Source organism: Callorhinchus milii, unplaced genomic scaffold (genome assembly GCF_018977255.1).
Source record: "Callorhinchus milii isolate IMCB2004 unplaced genomic scaffold, IMCB_Cmil_1.0 Scaffold5, whole genome shotgun sequence".
NCBI classification, from domain to species: Eukaryota; Metazoa; Chordata; class Chondrichthyes; order Chimaeriformes; family Callorhinchidae; genus Callorhinchus; species Callorhinchus milii.
This window is the reverse complement of record NW_024704746.1, coordinates 64,980,807-64,994,926: the sequence shown is the minus strand read 5'-3', so window position 1 is coordinate 64,994,926 and position 14,120 is coordinate 64,980,807. Positions and strand designations below refer to the sequence as shown.

Below are 14,120 nucleotides of genomic sequence, written 5' to 3'. Positions count from 1 at the left end.
GCGCTATTAAAAAGTAATTTTGTTGTTGTTATAGAGTGTCTTCTAAGCTCTCAATAGCGCCAATTTACCCCCAGACCAGTGCCCCTTTGATTTCTGATCCCTATCAATTTGTGACCTCCACAGCCTTGAAGAACTGAAGCCCCATTTCGGGACCTTGAACTCAGGTGGTCTAGAATAACGCTCCAGCACGGTACAGGCAGAATTGTCAGTGGTGCCCGCATCTCTCTCCCGGTGTCCTGACCAACAATCCCATCACACCCGTGAGCAGAATCGTTCACTCGCTTCAAGACTGTTTGCGGGACATTGCTGTGCGCAAATTGGCTGATCGCTCCCTGATTGGCCTAATCCCGGAAAGTATTAGGTACTTTTGGCAGAACCCAAAGCTTGATTAACGAGTGCGTGGGGAGATTTTTGGCGTTTAACCAGCTAAGACACTGTCTGGTCCAGGTTAGACCACCTCACCTCACTGGAGTTGTGGCTGGCGGGGTTACTAAGGAGCTGAGTGTCGGAAAATAATCCCTGTTCTGCCCTGTCGAGTCCTGCCGATCAGTCGTGCCCTGAAATACTGCGGACTCCGCCTGGCACAGGAACCGGATTACCGAGACCGGCACAGAGATTTTGTTACGATAGTCCGTGCAATAATAACGCAGGAGGAGTGAGCTGTGTGTTTGCGCCCCTGGTTGTAAATGCAAACGGCTACAAACGGAGGGGGGCCCGATGCCAAGCCTTCGAGCCGGCCAGGCTGACATTAATTTATTGTTTATAAATACAGAAGCTGTCATTTTTCGACAGCAAGTGGGATTCGGCAAGGTGTGAATTCGGAACCTCGGGTTCAAAATAAAGCACTGACCCCTTTCTTCCATCTCTCACTGAAATTGTGGGCGGGTAGGATATCAGGTCCCGAGGGTTACCGGGCACAAAAATGGAGCTAGCCCTCTCTGCTCTTCCCAAGACAAGGATGTAATAATAATAATAATAATAATCCTTGCATTTGTTATAGCGCTTTTCACGTCGGGAGGACGTCCCAAAGCGCTTCACAGAACACACTGTAAAGTGAATTGACTGTATATTTGTGGGCGAACGCGGCAGCCAATTGCGCACAGCAATGTCCCACAAACAGTCATATGGATTGAAAATGACCAATTTATTATTGTTTTGGGTTTTGGAGGATTATTATTAGGCTCTGTGTGGAGTAAGGAAACTTGCCCAAGGTTTCGCCCTCTGCCTGGGATTGAACTCAGGTCTCTCACTTGCAAAGCGAGTGCTCTAACCACTGAGCTACAGGACTAATGAGCCACCTGACCAGCACCTCTTATAGGAGAACGCAAGGTCACTAGAAATGATGGGGATACGGGTATTGATTCAATTGGAACAGAATGGAAAAGAAATAGTAATGACGATAATGCTAATAATAACGCATCAGCCAATTTGCACCGCGACGTCCCACAAACAGCCACGGTAGTATCAAAGGAATCCAGGCCAGCGACGCTGAATATCAGCTGTTACTGCGAAGCTATTTGAATATGCGGAGTGTTAAGGACTGCGGCACAGGAATAATTGGTTTGCTTTTGAGGAGTGTGAATTGGTACTTACTGCAGACAGACCAGTTATCTCTGCATACCAGCTATATTACAGGGCTTTCAATTCAACTAACACACATATAATACCACCTATTGTACTGGTCGATGCAAAATCAGTTGGTGGGGGTGGGGTGGTCACCCAGGCCTAAGTGCCAGTGCAGAGGAGAGCAATAAGGATGATCCCTAAAGCTACAGGCATGGATTTTGAGGAACGACTAGATACGTTACGGATCTTAAAGTCACTACACTTTAGAGTTTATTCTGTGAAGCGCTTTGAGACGTCTCAACAAAGTGATAAGGCGCCATATGAAATGCAAGGATGATCTTTATCATTATTATTACCTTCAGGCTTCATAAAGAGACATCTCGGAGGGATATATAAATGGGATCGAGAAAGTAATAATAATAATTCATGTATTTAACATTCCACGATGGGAGGACAACTCAAAGGGCAGTGACTGTATGCATTTGTAGGAAAACGAGGCAGCCAATTTGCACACAACAATGTCCCACAAACAGCCATGGAGTGCGTGACCAATTTTAGTTGGGGGACTGTTTGACCTGGACGTCGAAAGAAACTCCCTTCTCTTTTCAAATAATGCCATGGGGATCTTAAACGTCCACCTGAACAGGCAGACGGAACCATGGTTCAATGTCTCATCTGAAGAACCCTATATGAGTTCAAAGTCCCTGGCCTTGGGTTGAACTCGCAACTTTCTGACTCAAGAAGCAAGAGTGCTGCCAACTGAGCCAGGCTGACACATACATGATGTATTCAGATTGTTCACTGGAGCGAATCATTAGGAGAAATTGGGCAGTTAGGAGGGAAGGATCTATTTTTACTCAGATGATGGTTGCTGCGAACAGTATAAATGAGGTAACTAGACACATGTCTGGGGTGGTGGGTGGGAGGCAGGAGGTGGAATTGAGGAATGTGGTGAGAAAATGGCAGGTTACACTGAGAAAGGGACTCGTTTGCCGGGAACTAATCAGTGACTGGAAGGCATCGATTTAAGATAGTTAGCAAACGAGCAAACGGGAGGGTTAGGAGAATTTTTTTTGCACGTACAGAGTGGTTAGGGAATGGAAGAAATACTCTGCTGGTAGCAGTGGTTGAGGCAGAATTCATATCAACCAACACCAACTCGCGTTTATATTTCTCTTTCAAAAAGGGAACTAGTTAATACCTAAAAAGGGAATGAATTACAGGCGTAAAGGGAAAGGATAGGTAAATGGGAATCTGGAAGGATAGCTCCTTAAAAGAGTCAGCACGGACGTGATGGGCCCAAATGACTTCCTTCCGTGCTGTGAACTTCTATGATTCCCAGGACCGCTCTTGACCAGGACGCTCGGGTCTCGCTGCTGGTGGTTTTCTCTCGGTTGATCTCGTCTACTTACCAGGACGTTGTACTGGGAGACGGAGATATTGCTCGGGTGCACGCTGAGTCGGACGCACTGCTTGATGTCGGAGGCAAAGCGACGGAGCTCGGTGGAGCGTTTGCATTCATCTTTCCTGGTGCAGCTGAAACCGAAGAGAGGCAAACGTCAAGAGGAGATCACCAGAGAGGTGCAGGCACGCGAGGTCTCCAGCCCATTGAATCCCACTCTTCCAAATACTTCTTTAGTGAGTCCAAAGTCCTGGTCAGCCTCTCAACCCACCTTACTCTCTGGTAATCCATTCCAGCGACTGACCCCCCCCCCTCTCTGTGCAAAGCAACGCTTCCTGGAGTCTAACGCTAAAGGAGCCATTCACAACCGTAGACCTGACGTAAGGGCAGGAGAATAACCTAACTGTGGAATGTTCTGAGATTCCTTCTCGGAACTAAATATATTCTGCCGAACAACAACAACTTGCACGTATGTAGCGCCCTTCGTGTCGAGGAGCGCTTAACAGTGGCGGAGCCTGATGCCGAGCCGGGGGAGAGGAAGGAGGTAACCATAAGCACGGTTGAAGAGGAAGGTCTTCAGTCAGGATCTAAAAGAGGGGAAGGAGGATTAAAAGAGGGGAACCAGAGGTTGGTTTGGGCATGCAAACGGTCTCAATCCCCGTACGTTTGCTTATGACATTCGTCTGCAAACAAAATACACAGTCACTACACTTTACAGTATATTCTTGTGAAAGATAGGATGGGGGCCAGGCTGTGAAGGGATTTGAACGGGATAGTTAGAAAAGCCAATGAACCAGGCACTGGAACGTGTCCAGGACGTGCCGAGATAGGAGGAGAGACGGGGAGGAAACAGGAGGAGAAGCAAAGCACTGCGGTTAGACGGGCGGATGCACCATTGAACGAGGCAACCGCAGATTTTACCGTATAAATGTTTCAGGGCCTTTTAACAGCAAAGGTATTAAAAATCAATGCGAAAGCAGTGTAGCGCACAGCAATGTTAAGGGTAATCGATGTGGTGTTATTTTAAGTGAATCGTCTTCTGCCCCGTCCAGCGACAGTAAAAAAAACACGCAGGACTATAACGGTGGGTTGGCGCGGAGCCATAGCGAGGGTGTCACGACGATTACAGAACACAGAGAGCGAGCAACTGCGGGCTATAGTTGTAATGGCACAGGGAGTGTGTCACTGTGTACGACAGTGTGTTGGAGTACAGAGAGCTGAGTATTAGAGGGACAGGTAAATTGGCTGTTGCGTTCGCCAAAAGAAATGGCGTCACTAAATGCTGCGAAAGCACTTCGAGTTGCTCTCCCAGACGTGAAAGGCTACATCGCTATATGAAATGTAAGTATTCTACACAACATACACTCCCACACTGTGGAACGCACTTGACTATCTCACTGTCAGCTCCCTGCCTTGTTACTGATAACCTTTTCACTGCGCTCACAGCATCAACGTATCTCAAAGTGCTTCACAGGTAACTCCTGTCGAATGGAAGGGTGTCTGTGCACTTGACAAGATTTTACTGTGAAGCGTAGTGACTGTGGATTTGCCAAACGCAGCACTTAAGTTACGTGCAGAAGGTCTTGCAAACAGCCATGAAGTGAATGACCAATTTGATTCGGGGGATTGTTGGCCAGTACATTGGGATCTTTAATGCCCACCCAAAGAATGGCACCCCCGATAACACAGCGCTCCCCCATTGATAACGCAGCCTTGACCATTGGTTGAGCTCAATGTGGGGCATGAACCCACAATCTTCTGACTCAGAGGCGAGAGTCCTACCAACTGAGCCACGCCTGACACTTCCTGTAACAGAGGTATGCATCACGTGGAAGACCTTTGCACAAGTGACTGCAGAAGCGTTAAATGCCACAATGGCATTTAAAAGGGGAACTGAATAAAACTAGCATTAAAAGCAATAGCTGAAGAGCAGTTGGAATGGGATTAGCTTCAGTGGAGGCGATAGAAGAGGCACAGAAACAAGAGGCCAGAATGACCTCATCCTGTGCTGTAAATGTTTCTAGAATTCAGTCGAGGAAAAGCACCAAATGGCCACCTCATCTGCTCCTTTTAAATTATCCCGATCCTGAGAGGGTGGTGGGGAATAAAATTGATTATAAATAATTTGGAACCTGCCTCAACCTCCGTTTCCAAGCAGCGGCAGGCATCAAAACGAATTAGGGACGTGCAAATTTCAAACCAGCCCTTGTCGGAGGTCACAGCACGTCTGTTCAGTGCGGGAAACTCGGGGTGAAAGAATGCGACTTGTGACGTGGTAATTATCACACGGGCAAAAAAGAATAAATAATGCGACCGGGTGGAATTAGGCCATTCTTACCCACTCATATGTTTAAACCCACTGTTTTTAGCTACCACGAGTGATTGGCAAGACAGCACTTAAGTGACATGTCTCTGTATAATATTGTACGTTCCCTCCTCCCTTAAATACTGCCACAGAGACCACAGCAGTTGTTGGCGGTTCACACACTCAGGGGCAGGGCTGGGTTATAATGTTATAGCATCCCAAACACCAGGCTCCTCAGCGTCACACACTTTTGTTCTCAGAGCCAAATTTCCCAGTGAGCGGGTTATTCATATCACTGTAGCATCCGTACCAACGCCAAGCTATTGCAGGTTCGGCTGGTTAGCCTCCAGCAATTACCCCAACGCACACTCTGGGATTCCCCCAAGCCTTGGCTCTCGCCAACCTGCGCCTCATACTTTCCGGAATTAGGTAAACAGGAGGCGTCCCTCCAGGGAGAAAGAGAGAGACGCAGAGAGAGAGAGGGAGAGAGAGAGAGAGAGAGAGAGAGCGCGTTTCATTCCGACACTCTATCTCTGGGATTTCCATGTGTAGGTGGGACGCATGGAATTCTCAGCTCGGTTTGGATACCCTTAAAGCACGGTGATGGGTTTCCGCGGGTGTCAAGACTGACCCCCTACCCCCCCCACCCCACCCCGCCCCAAAAAATCATATCATTGTAACGAAAGCTCATGATGTTGACGGGTCCGGTCCTGACTGACAGATACATTCCCGCTCATGACGCCAACATGACTCTCGCTGCCAGTGAATGGTGTCCACCTTTCAAAGTCTGTGTGAGGAACATGCCTCTGCCCTTTATAACTGTCCTCGGTGGGATGTGACCTTTTTTTTATTTAAAAAAGCCGTCGTTTTTTAACGTTAGTCGTTGGCAGTTCAGCCTTTTAATGTCCCGAGGACCAGGTTTCTGCCGGGTGCAAATGTCCCGCGAGCCTTTTTATTCATGTCAACGTGTGTCCGTTCCAAGCACAGGGAAATTTCCATGTGGAAGGTGACACACATTTGATGGGAGGAAACGGTAAGAACATAAGAACTTGCTCGGCGAAAGAACACCAAGGTCCATTCAGTTGGCCTTCCACCATCTTTGCAGTCGCTTGCACATGTCATGTCCCAAACTACAGACTGTATCCCCAGATATTATTTCCTAACAGAAATCTATCTAATTTGTATTAGATTTTATTAATGAAATAATTAATTTGTATTAATTTGCACCTTGGTACGTCCTCCCTACCTGAAGGACGGTATACAAATGTAATGTGTTGTTGTTGCTGTCGATAGGGGGCGTGGGCTTTCTGGAGGAACGAGATCAGATGGGCTGAAGGGCCTTCTTCATCTAGATCAATCTTGTGATCCTATGACAGGTGGAACGCTCAGGGAACATGATGGGTTTCCGTATGTATCAGCCCCTGGCTGACCCAATAAAGAAAAATTACAGGCTCTGGCTTTCAAGAAGGATTTCCAGTCAATAAAAAGATCTCCCAGCACAGTGAATCCCCTTGAAGAATCAGACCCTGTCTTTTTTTATGTATACGATTGAAACGCTCCAAGTCTCGGTTCGACTGAGCAAAAAACCTTTAATGTGAAGCCATCAGTGGGAAGCTGTTGCTAGCAAGTTCACCGCAGCTGTCCTGCTCCCACCCCCAACACCCCCCCCCACCCACCACACCGCAAATCCACAGGAATTATTCGTTTGATTCTGTCTGGGTTTTATTTTCCCTTTGAGTCGAGTCTTGATTTCCCCTCTCCGTCCCAGCCTCCCCGATGCAAAATATAGCAAAGCTCCCGTGTCCCCTTTTCCCCTGTGTAAGATGAACAAGGCAGCGTGGTTCTGTTTACATTAACTTGTTCACGATCTGCCCCACGTGTAATTAACGCGTTTCCTCCTGTCAGCGAGAGCCTGATGCTGGAAAAATGCACCCATTACGGGCATCAGCCTGGCTCAGAAGGGTAGCTTCCGAGTTAGAAGCTTGTGAGCTCAAGCCTCACGCACAGACTTTGAACTTGCACACTAGGTTGAAAGCTCCAATCATAATAATTATCATTATAATGACAATAATCCTTGCGTTGAAATAGCGGCTTATCACTTTGTGGAGACAACTCACGGTCCTGAGCAAAGGACAAGGGTGAGGGAGAGGTGATCATCGGCATGGCTGGTAAGAAGTAAGTCACCACAAACAACAACAGCAGCAGCAGCAACAAATCACATCCGTGTCACGCCTTGCGTGTCGGGAGGACGACTTAAAGCGCTGGATAATAATAATCATCCTTGCGTTTAATACAGCCGCTTATCGTGTCGTTAAGGTATCTCAAAGCGCTTCATGGAATATATCGTAAAGTGAATTGACTGTGTCTTTTGTGGGCGAAACTTGGCAGACAATTGCACGTCACGGTGTCCCACGAGCAGCCGTGGATTAAGTGACCAAATTATGTATCTATATATTTATGTATATTTTTCAAAGGGATCATTACCCTCAGAAAGCGATCCGAGGTGTTATAGTAGAGTGGAGTGAGGAAATCTAACGTTTCGCCCGTTCGGGAAACGCACCCGGGTCCTCTCGCTTGCGATGCGAGCGCTCTAACCACTACGACTATGCTAAAGGACTCCACAAAAATCCTTGCGCACCCCCCCCCCACACACCCACCACTCCCCCCACCATCCCCCAGCCCCGAATGAGAATTTGCTGCAGCCAACTGTGGGAGGTGGAGTATTAAAATATTATTTACCGCAAAGCTTTCTGTAACCACATATTCTAAATGAGATTTTGTTCAGTAATTGCATTCCACAAATCCTTTCTATCCACCGACTTGACCCCTGATTACAGACCATTAAATTTAAATCTGTGCGTATTAGACTTTCAATCACGATTGACAATCGCTTTTTCTCAGTGATGGTGGGGCGGCAGTGGGGGGGGTGGGGTGGGGGCGGGGGGAGGGCGGGTGGGAGAGGGAGTGTGGGAGGGCGGACATAATTATGATTTATTAAATTAAATCGCTTCCTATAAGAAACTCGTCCTCTTATCTGAAGTCCGGACTACTGAATCTCTGTGATGACAGTGTCCATCAGCAGTTGTGCTCATTTATTCGGGTTGGACTGAGGGAACTTTTCATTCCAAATGAGATTCTATCATCTTCAATTGTTGGATTAAATAAATCCCGACCCTACAGGTGCCTGGGGGGGATTTAGTGAATCCTCACTTGTAACCTTAAACATATAGGCTGACAATGCACTATCCCTATAAAACGTTCCCCCATTTCTGATTAATGCCCACATTTTGTCACTAACACTACATCACCTGCCTCTGCCCCTATCTCACACCAAATGTCCACGTGCACAACAATAGCAATTCGGGTTAGTTTGTCTGCCGTATTGTTTGAGCGCTCTTATATCTTAGCAGTACACCCTCAGACTGCATTGGAGTATCAACCTAGACTATACGTGATGGCAGGGTGAAACCTTAGGCAAGTTTCCTTTCTCCGCACGACTCTGTTTATCTAGCAATAAGTAGGAACCCGGTTGTTAAACGATTGGCGGATCGCTTTCCGGGGATAATAATCCCTTCAATAATAATAATAAAAATAATAATAATTGGGTCACTCAATCCACGGCTGTTTGTGGGACGCTGCTCTGTGCAATTGGCTGCCGCGTTTCGCCCACAAATTACACAATCAATTCACTTTACGGTATATTCTGCGAAGCGCTTTGAAACAAAACATCTGAAATGCAAGGATTATTATTATTATGATCATCATTGAGGAGGGTGTCAAGATCCCGGCTCGGAGGAGCTCTCGAGGTGGAAAACAAGGTCTTGTTAGGAGAGAATTCACGCCGCTGCCTTTAAACATCTCGTTTCCATTCCCTGCGTCCTTGTGATTCTCCTTGATCACAAATGAACTGCGTCTGATTCGCAACTCAGATGTTTCTCTTGCTGCCTGCGCGACCGGAGTGATTTGTTCTCCCCTTTTTTTTTTTGAAAAAAAATAAGAAAACGTCTTGTTGAAAGCAGTACAATGGCCTTGCTGCCGTATAATTAGCACACGCTGGATAGCGAGTCTCAAAGGACCTCATCGAGGTGAGTTTTATTGTTCGAGTGAATGGTGCGTTGACGGATAGCTTGGCTTTCAAATGATCTACAGGCAACAAAGAGCCAAAGACGTACGCACAGTCCGAGGACAGGGTAAGGTCGACTAACAGGACAGTGGGACAGTAGAACGCTTAAGCTGAAAGCACAGTCCTCCTCTTCTCCTCGCTCTCCCCCCCGCCCCTCCGCACCACCCCCTACTTGTCCCCTTTCGTCAATTCACTTCATAATATATTCTGCTTTGCGACGTCTCGAAGACACGATAAGGCGCGGTACCGAACGCAAGTATAATTATTATTGCGTTGTCGCGATTGTTGGTCAGCAAACACAAGCCCGCTTCGCATTCCCCAAACTCTGAACCATTCTGCCCGGTCTCTAGAACTAGAGAACGAGATCCCACAGCTCCTCTGCCTCGCTGCTTCATTGTTGTCGTTCGTTTTCTTCTATCGAAAAGCCTCCGAAATCCTCGGCAGATTAAATCGGATTTATCCGTCCCCATTATTCGAGCTACCGTCAACCGCGAAATTATTCATTTCCACAGAGAAATGGTGGTGTGGAAATTAAAATATATTCCTCTGTAAGAGACAAGAGAGCGAGCCAGCTTCCCTTTTTAAATTAACTTCCCCATTTATTATGGAAGAAAACAAATTGTTATCTTGTGATTTGATTTAGAAGGCGGTTTATGATACAGTGGAATGGAGCACAACTGCTTCAGTGAAACGCAGTATCCGACCAAATGTGTCAGAAAGACGGTAGGGTATAAACTGCGCTGTTGTGTTGTAAAAAAAATATGATCCACATCCAGAACGGAGCAGTAGCGACAATTTGCATCTATACAGGACCCTTCACGCACCGAGGTGGTGACTCGGAGCGCTTGAACACCGGCACAGGTGGGTCTTGAGGACAGGAGGGGGACGAGAAACCCAGAGAACATGGCCTGCAATTGAAGTCAGTCGGGGGGGGGGGGGGTGTGGGGGCAATTCAAAACAAATCTGTGAAAATGCTAAACAAGAACAGAAGTCGCTGGGAACACTCAGCAGGTCAGGCAGCATCTATGCAGCATCCCCATGAATGCATATTTGAGTGAGCGTGGAGGCGAACGTACGGGGCAGGCACACTGGGGCTTCGGTGGAAGCAGAATGTGTTGATTCTTTCAAAAGCAAATGAGATGGATTGCTGTTAGGAAATAATATCTTGGTATACAGTATGTTGTTTGGGACACGACATGTACAAGCGACTGCCAGGATGGCGAACTGGATGGACCTTGGTCTTCTCTCGCCTAGCTTCCGTTCTCCAGGATGGAGTTCCAGTGAGCGGGGGGACAGAAGGGTTGAAATAATAATAATAATAATAATAATAATCCTTGCATTTGATATAGCGCTTTTCACGTCGGGAGGACGTCCCAAAGCGCTTCACAGAATAGACTGTAAAGTGAATTGACTGTATATTTGTGGGCGAACGCGGCAGCCAATTGCGCACAGCAATGTCCCACAAACAGTCGTAGATTGAAAATGACCAATTTATTATTGCTTTGTTTTGGAGGGATTATTATTAGGCTCTGTGTGGAGTAAGGAAACTTGCCCAAGGTTTCGCCCTCTGCCTGGAATTGAACTCAGGTCTCTCACTTGCAAAGCGAGTGCTCTAACCACTGAGCTACAGGACTCCACGGGTTATTGAACCTTATCAGAGGAACAGAGGAAGAATTTTGTCTGGGGAAAAGCTTGGGTTCAGCGGTCCTGATAAGGCTGAACATCTGTCTGATAAACCAGCTGTTCTACCACAGATCTACCAGCAAGCCTGTTAGCTGAGCGCAGGGGGAGAGCAGAGGAGTGGGGTAAACGAGTGGAACTGGGTGGGAGATAAGGGGACAGGTAGGGAGGTGGCTGTGGGGTTGACCGGATAGCGCCACAACAGGTTTCAGTTATTCCAGGTGGGAAGAAAAAAAACCATAATAATAATAATATTAATCCTTCCATTTCCATTTTAAGCGCTTTGGGACGTCCTCCCGACGTGAAAAGCGCTATATCAAATGCAAGGATTATTATTATTTGATATAAAGCCTTGCGATGTCATTTGAGACATCTCAAAGCTCTTCACAGAATATACTGTAAAGTGAATTGACTGTATATTTTGTGGGCGAAATAATTTATTGATTTATTATTTAGTTATTTATTTTAGAAGGAATTATTACCCCCGGAAAGCGATCGGCCAGTCAACTAACAACCACAGTGCGATTTACTGCTAGGTAAACTGAGGCGTTTGGAGTAAGGAAACTTGTTTAAGGTTTCGCCCCGCCCGGGAATCGAACCCGGGTCCTCTCGCTTGCTAGGCGAATGCTCTAACCACTACTCTATGGGACTCCAATGAGTTCCCATTCGGATCTGCGTCCAGTGACCTCCGCTGGAGAGGACACGAGTGCGGACTCTGGGTGAGGAGAGGCCTGAGTTCAGCTGTTGACGGAGATCACAGATAAACAGCCTGTTGACATTCTGTCCATCTTTGTTATGCGAGAACGTACATTACCTCAACGGCAGCCTTCAAGCCATTTATCTGGGAAGTGTTTGTACAGGAGACATACGGTTATTCAGGACATGCAGACAATTTATAAGGGAATTGTTTGTGCAAGAGAGATTCATCACTGACATGACCGTTCCTATCTGAGTTGCCAGGCAACTTAACTAATGGCTGTTTCAGCAATGCCTTTCCCTGCTCAGTGCTGGCCATAATACATGCAGCACTGGCGCACAGGAGTGAGACAACCACAACAACTTGCATTTATAATAATAACAACAATAATAATCCTTCCATTTTGATACAGCGCCTTATCACGCTTGCAAGGCGTCTCAAAGCGCTTCACCAGAATATTACCATAAAGTGAATGGGCTGTATGCTTTGCGGGCGAAACGTGGCAGCCAATACTTTCTTGTTTCACTATCTCAGTACATCCTAAAGCGTTGATCTGGGTTTACGTTTTCAATCCCATTCAAAATGTTACAGACCTCTATAAGCTCCCCTCCGAGTCACCTTCTCTCCAGACTGAAGAACTCTAGCTTTCCTCTAACACTGGAGATCATCCTCATTGCTGTCCTCTGCATTGTCTCTGGGACCTGAGCAGCCCCTTCGTGTCGCAGTGACCAGAACTGTACAAGGTACATTGGGGGACACTCTGACTTTCTTCTGTCAACTCAATAACCCCAGAACACTGTCTGAGTGTCACATCCTGGGATCTAAATTCAACTGATTGTCAATGTAGCCCAGCATTCTGCTTGCCATATTTATTGCTGTTATGGAAACTTATCACCATGCTTCAGAGTATCCAAACCAGACTGAAAGTTACACATATGCCTGCCACGTACCGATGGATATTCCCATATGTCTGGAATGGAATATACACTCTCTCTCTCTCTCTCTCTCTCTCCACTTCTCTAATGCTGGAGACTAAGTGTTAGGTCCAGGTTGACAAGAGCCAAGGCTTGAAGACCCAAGAGTGTGCGTTTGGGGTACTGCTGGACTAACCAGCTCAGACCACTCAGCTTGCCGTCAAATCTCCGGCACGCTCGGCTGACTGAAAACAGAAAGATCCATGTAGCGAAATGCAGCTGCCGTTTCACAGCTTATCTACCTCACGGTTTTGTGTGGGACAGGGCTGCAGGTGTCCATTTCTGTGACATTCGCCAATAATGTGAGCAGCAGGGGAGCCCAGAATTGGTCCTGGAGGCAGAGGTATCGTACGGGTTCCTGCTTGTAAGGCAGGCTGCCGGCCGTTCATTGCACGCTGTTTGCATCTTACCGTCTAGTTAATTTGCCGTCTTGTTATTGAGCAAGACGCCTTGAAAGAGACCATTTCTACCACGTTTCACAAGTATAACTCTTGGCCCGTGCTTACGGCCACCTCCTGAAATGCTTTATTTTGGGGTGTGGGCAACAAAATAATAATAATAATAATCCTTGCATTTGATATAGGGTCTTATCACGCCACTGAGACGTCTCAAAGCACTTCGCAGGAATATTACTGTAAAGTGAATTGCCTGTATTTTGTGGGCAAAACGCGGCAGCCAATTGTGCACAGAGGTGTTCCTCAAACAGCTATGTGTTTTGTAGGGAGATACAGCAAAGCTGTAATTCCAGAACAACAACAACTTGCACTGGGGTAGCGTCTTGGAGCACTTAACGGTGGCATAGTTTGATGATGGGCCGGGGAGAAAGGGGAGGTGGCTGTAGGCACGGTCAAAGAGGGATTGAGGCAGGGAGTTCCAGCGATGGGAAGAAGGTTTAAACCCTCAGAGAGAGAGAGGTCAACAGAGAGAAAAAGTGCATGGGAGCCAGAGACAGACAGACAATAAATTAACCAGGAAGAAAGACGTAAAGAAAGGGAAATAGAAAAGGGGAACAATGAAAGAGGGAGATCAGAGTCAAGACATAAACAGAGTACAAGGAAAAGAGAGAGGGGAGGCGGGGGTGGGGGGAATGATTTAACGCAGCAAAGCAGCGAAAGCAGAATAAATATCATCCAGAAAGTTTATTACTAATTGCCCGGAGATTATTTCTCATTAAACTTGCAAGAAGCAGAATGGCAGCCATTAATCCTCCAGAGCACATGTCACTGCACATCGATTACAATCAAATGTAACATAACGGAACCCTGCTTGACGGAAAAAAAAGAGAAGGGAGTTTCTCCCAGTATCCTGGCCCGACAATCCCCTCAATAAAATTGGTCATTCACCTCACGTGTGTTTGTGGGACATGGCTGCGT

The 14,120-nt window shown here is 46.9% G+C and overlaps 1 protein-coding gene across 1 annotated transcript in view; it reads right to left on the bottom strand.

Moving 5' to 3' along the window:
- The window catches only part of plxna4 (plexin A4), a 296,341-nt gene that overhangs the window by 77,854 nt on the left and 204,367 nt on the right, over positions 1 to 14,120 (bottom strand). Inside the window, exon 6 of the mRNA XM_042335956.1 lies at positions 2,979 to 3,102. Coding sequence (XP_042191890.1) covers positions 2,979 to 3,102 — 124 coding nt within the window. The remainder of the gene's footprint in view (positions 1 to 2,978; positions 3,103 to 14,120) is intronic.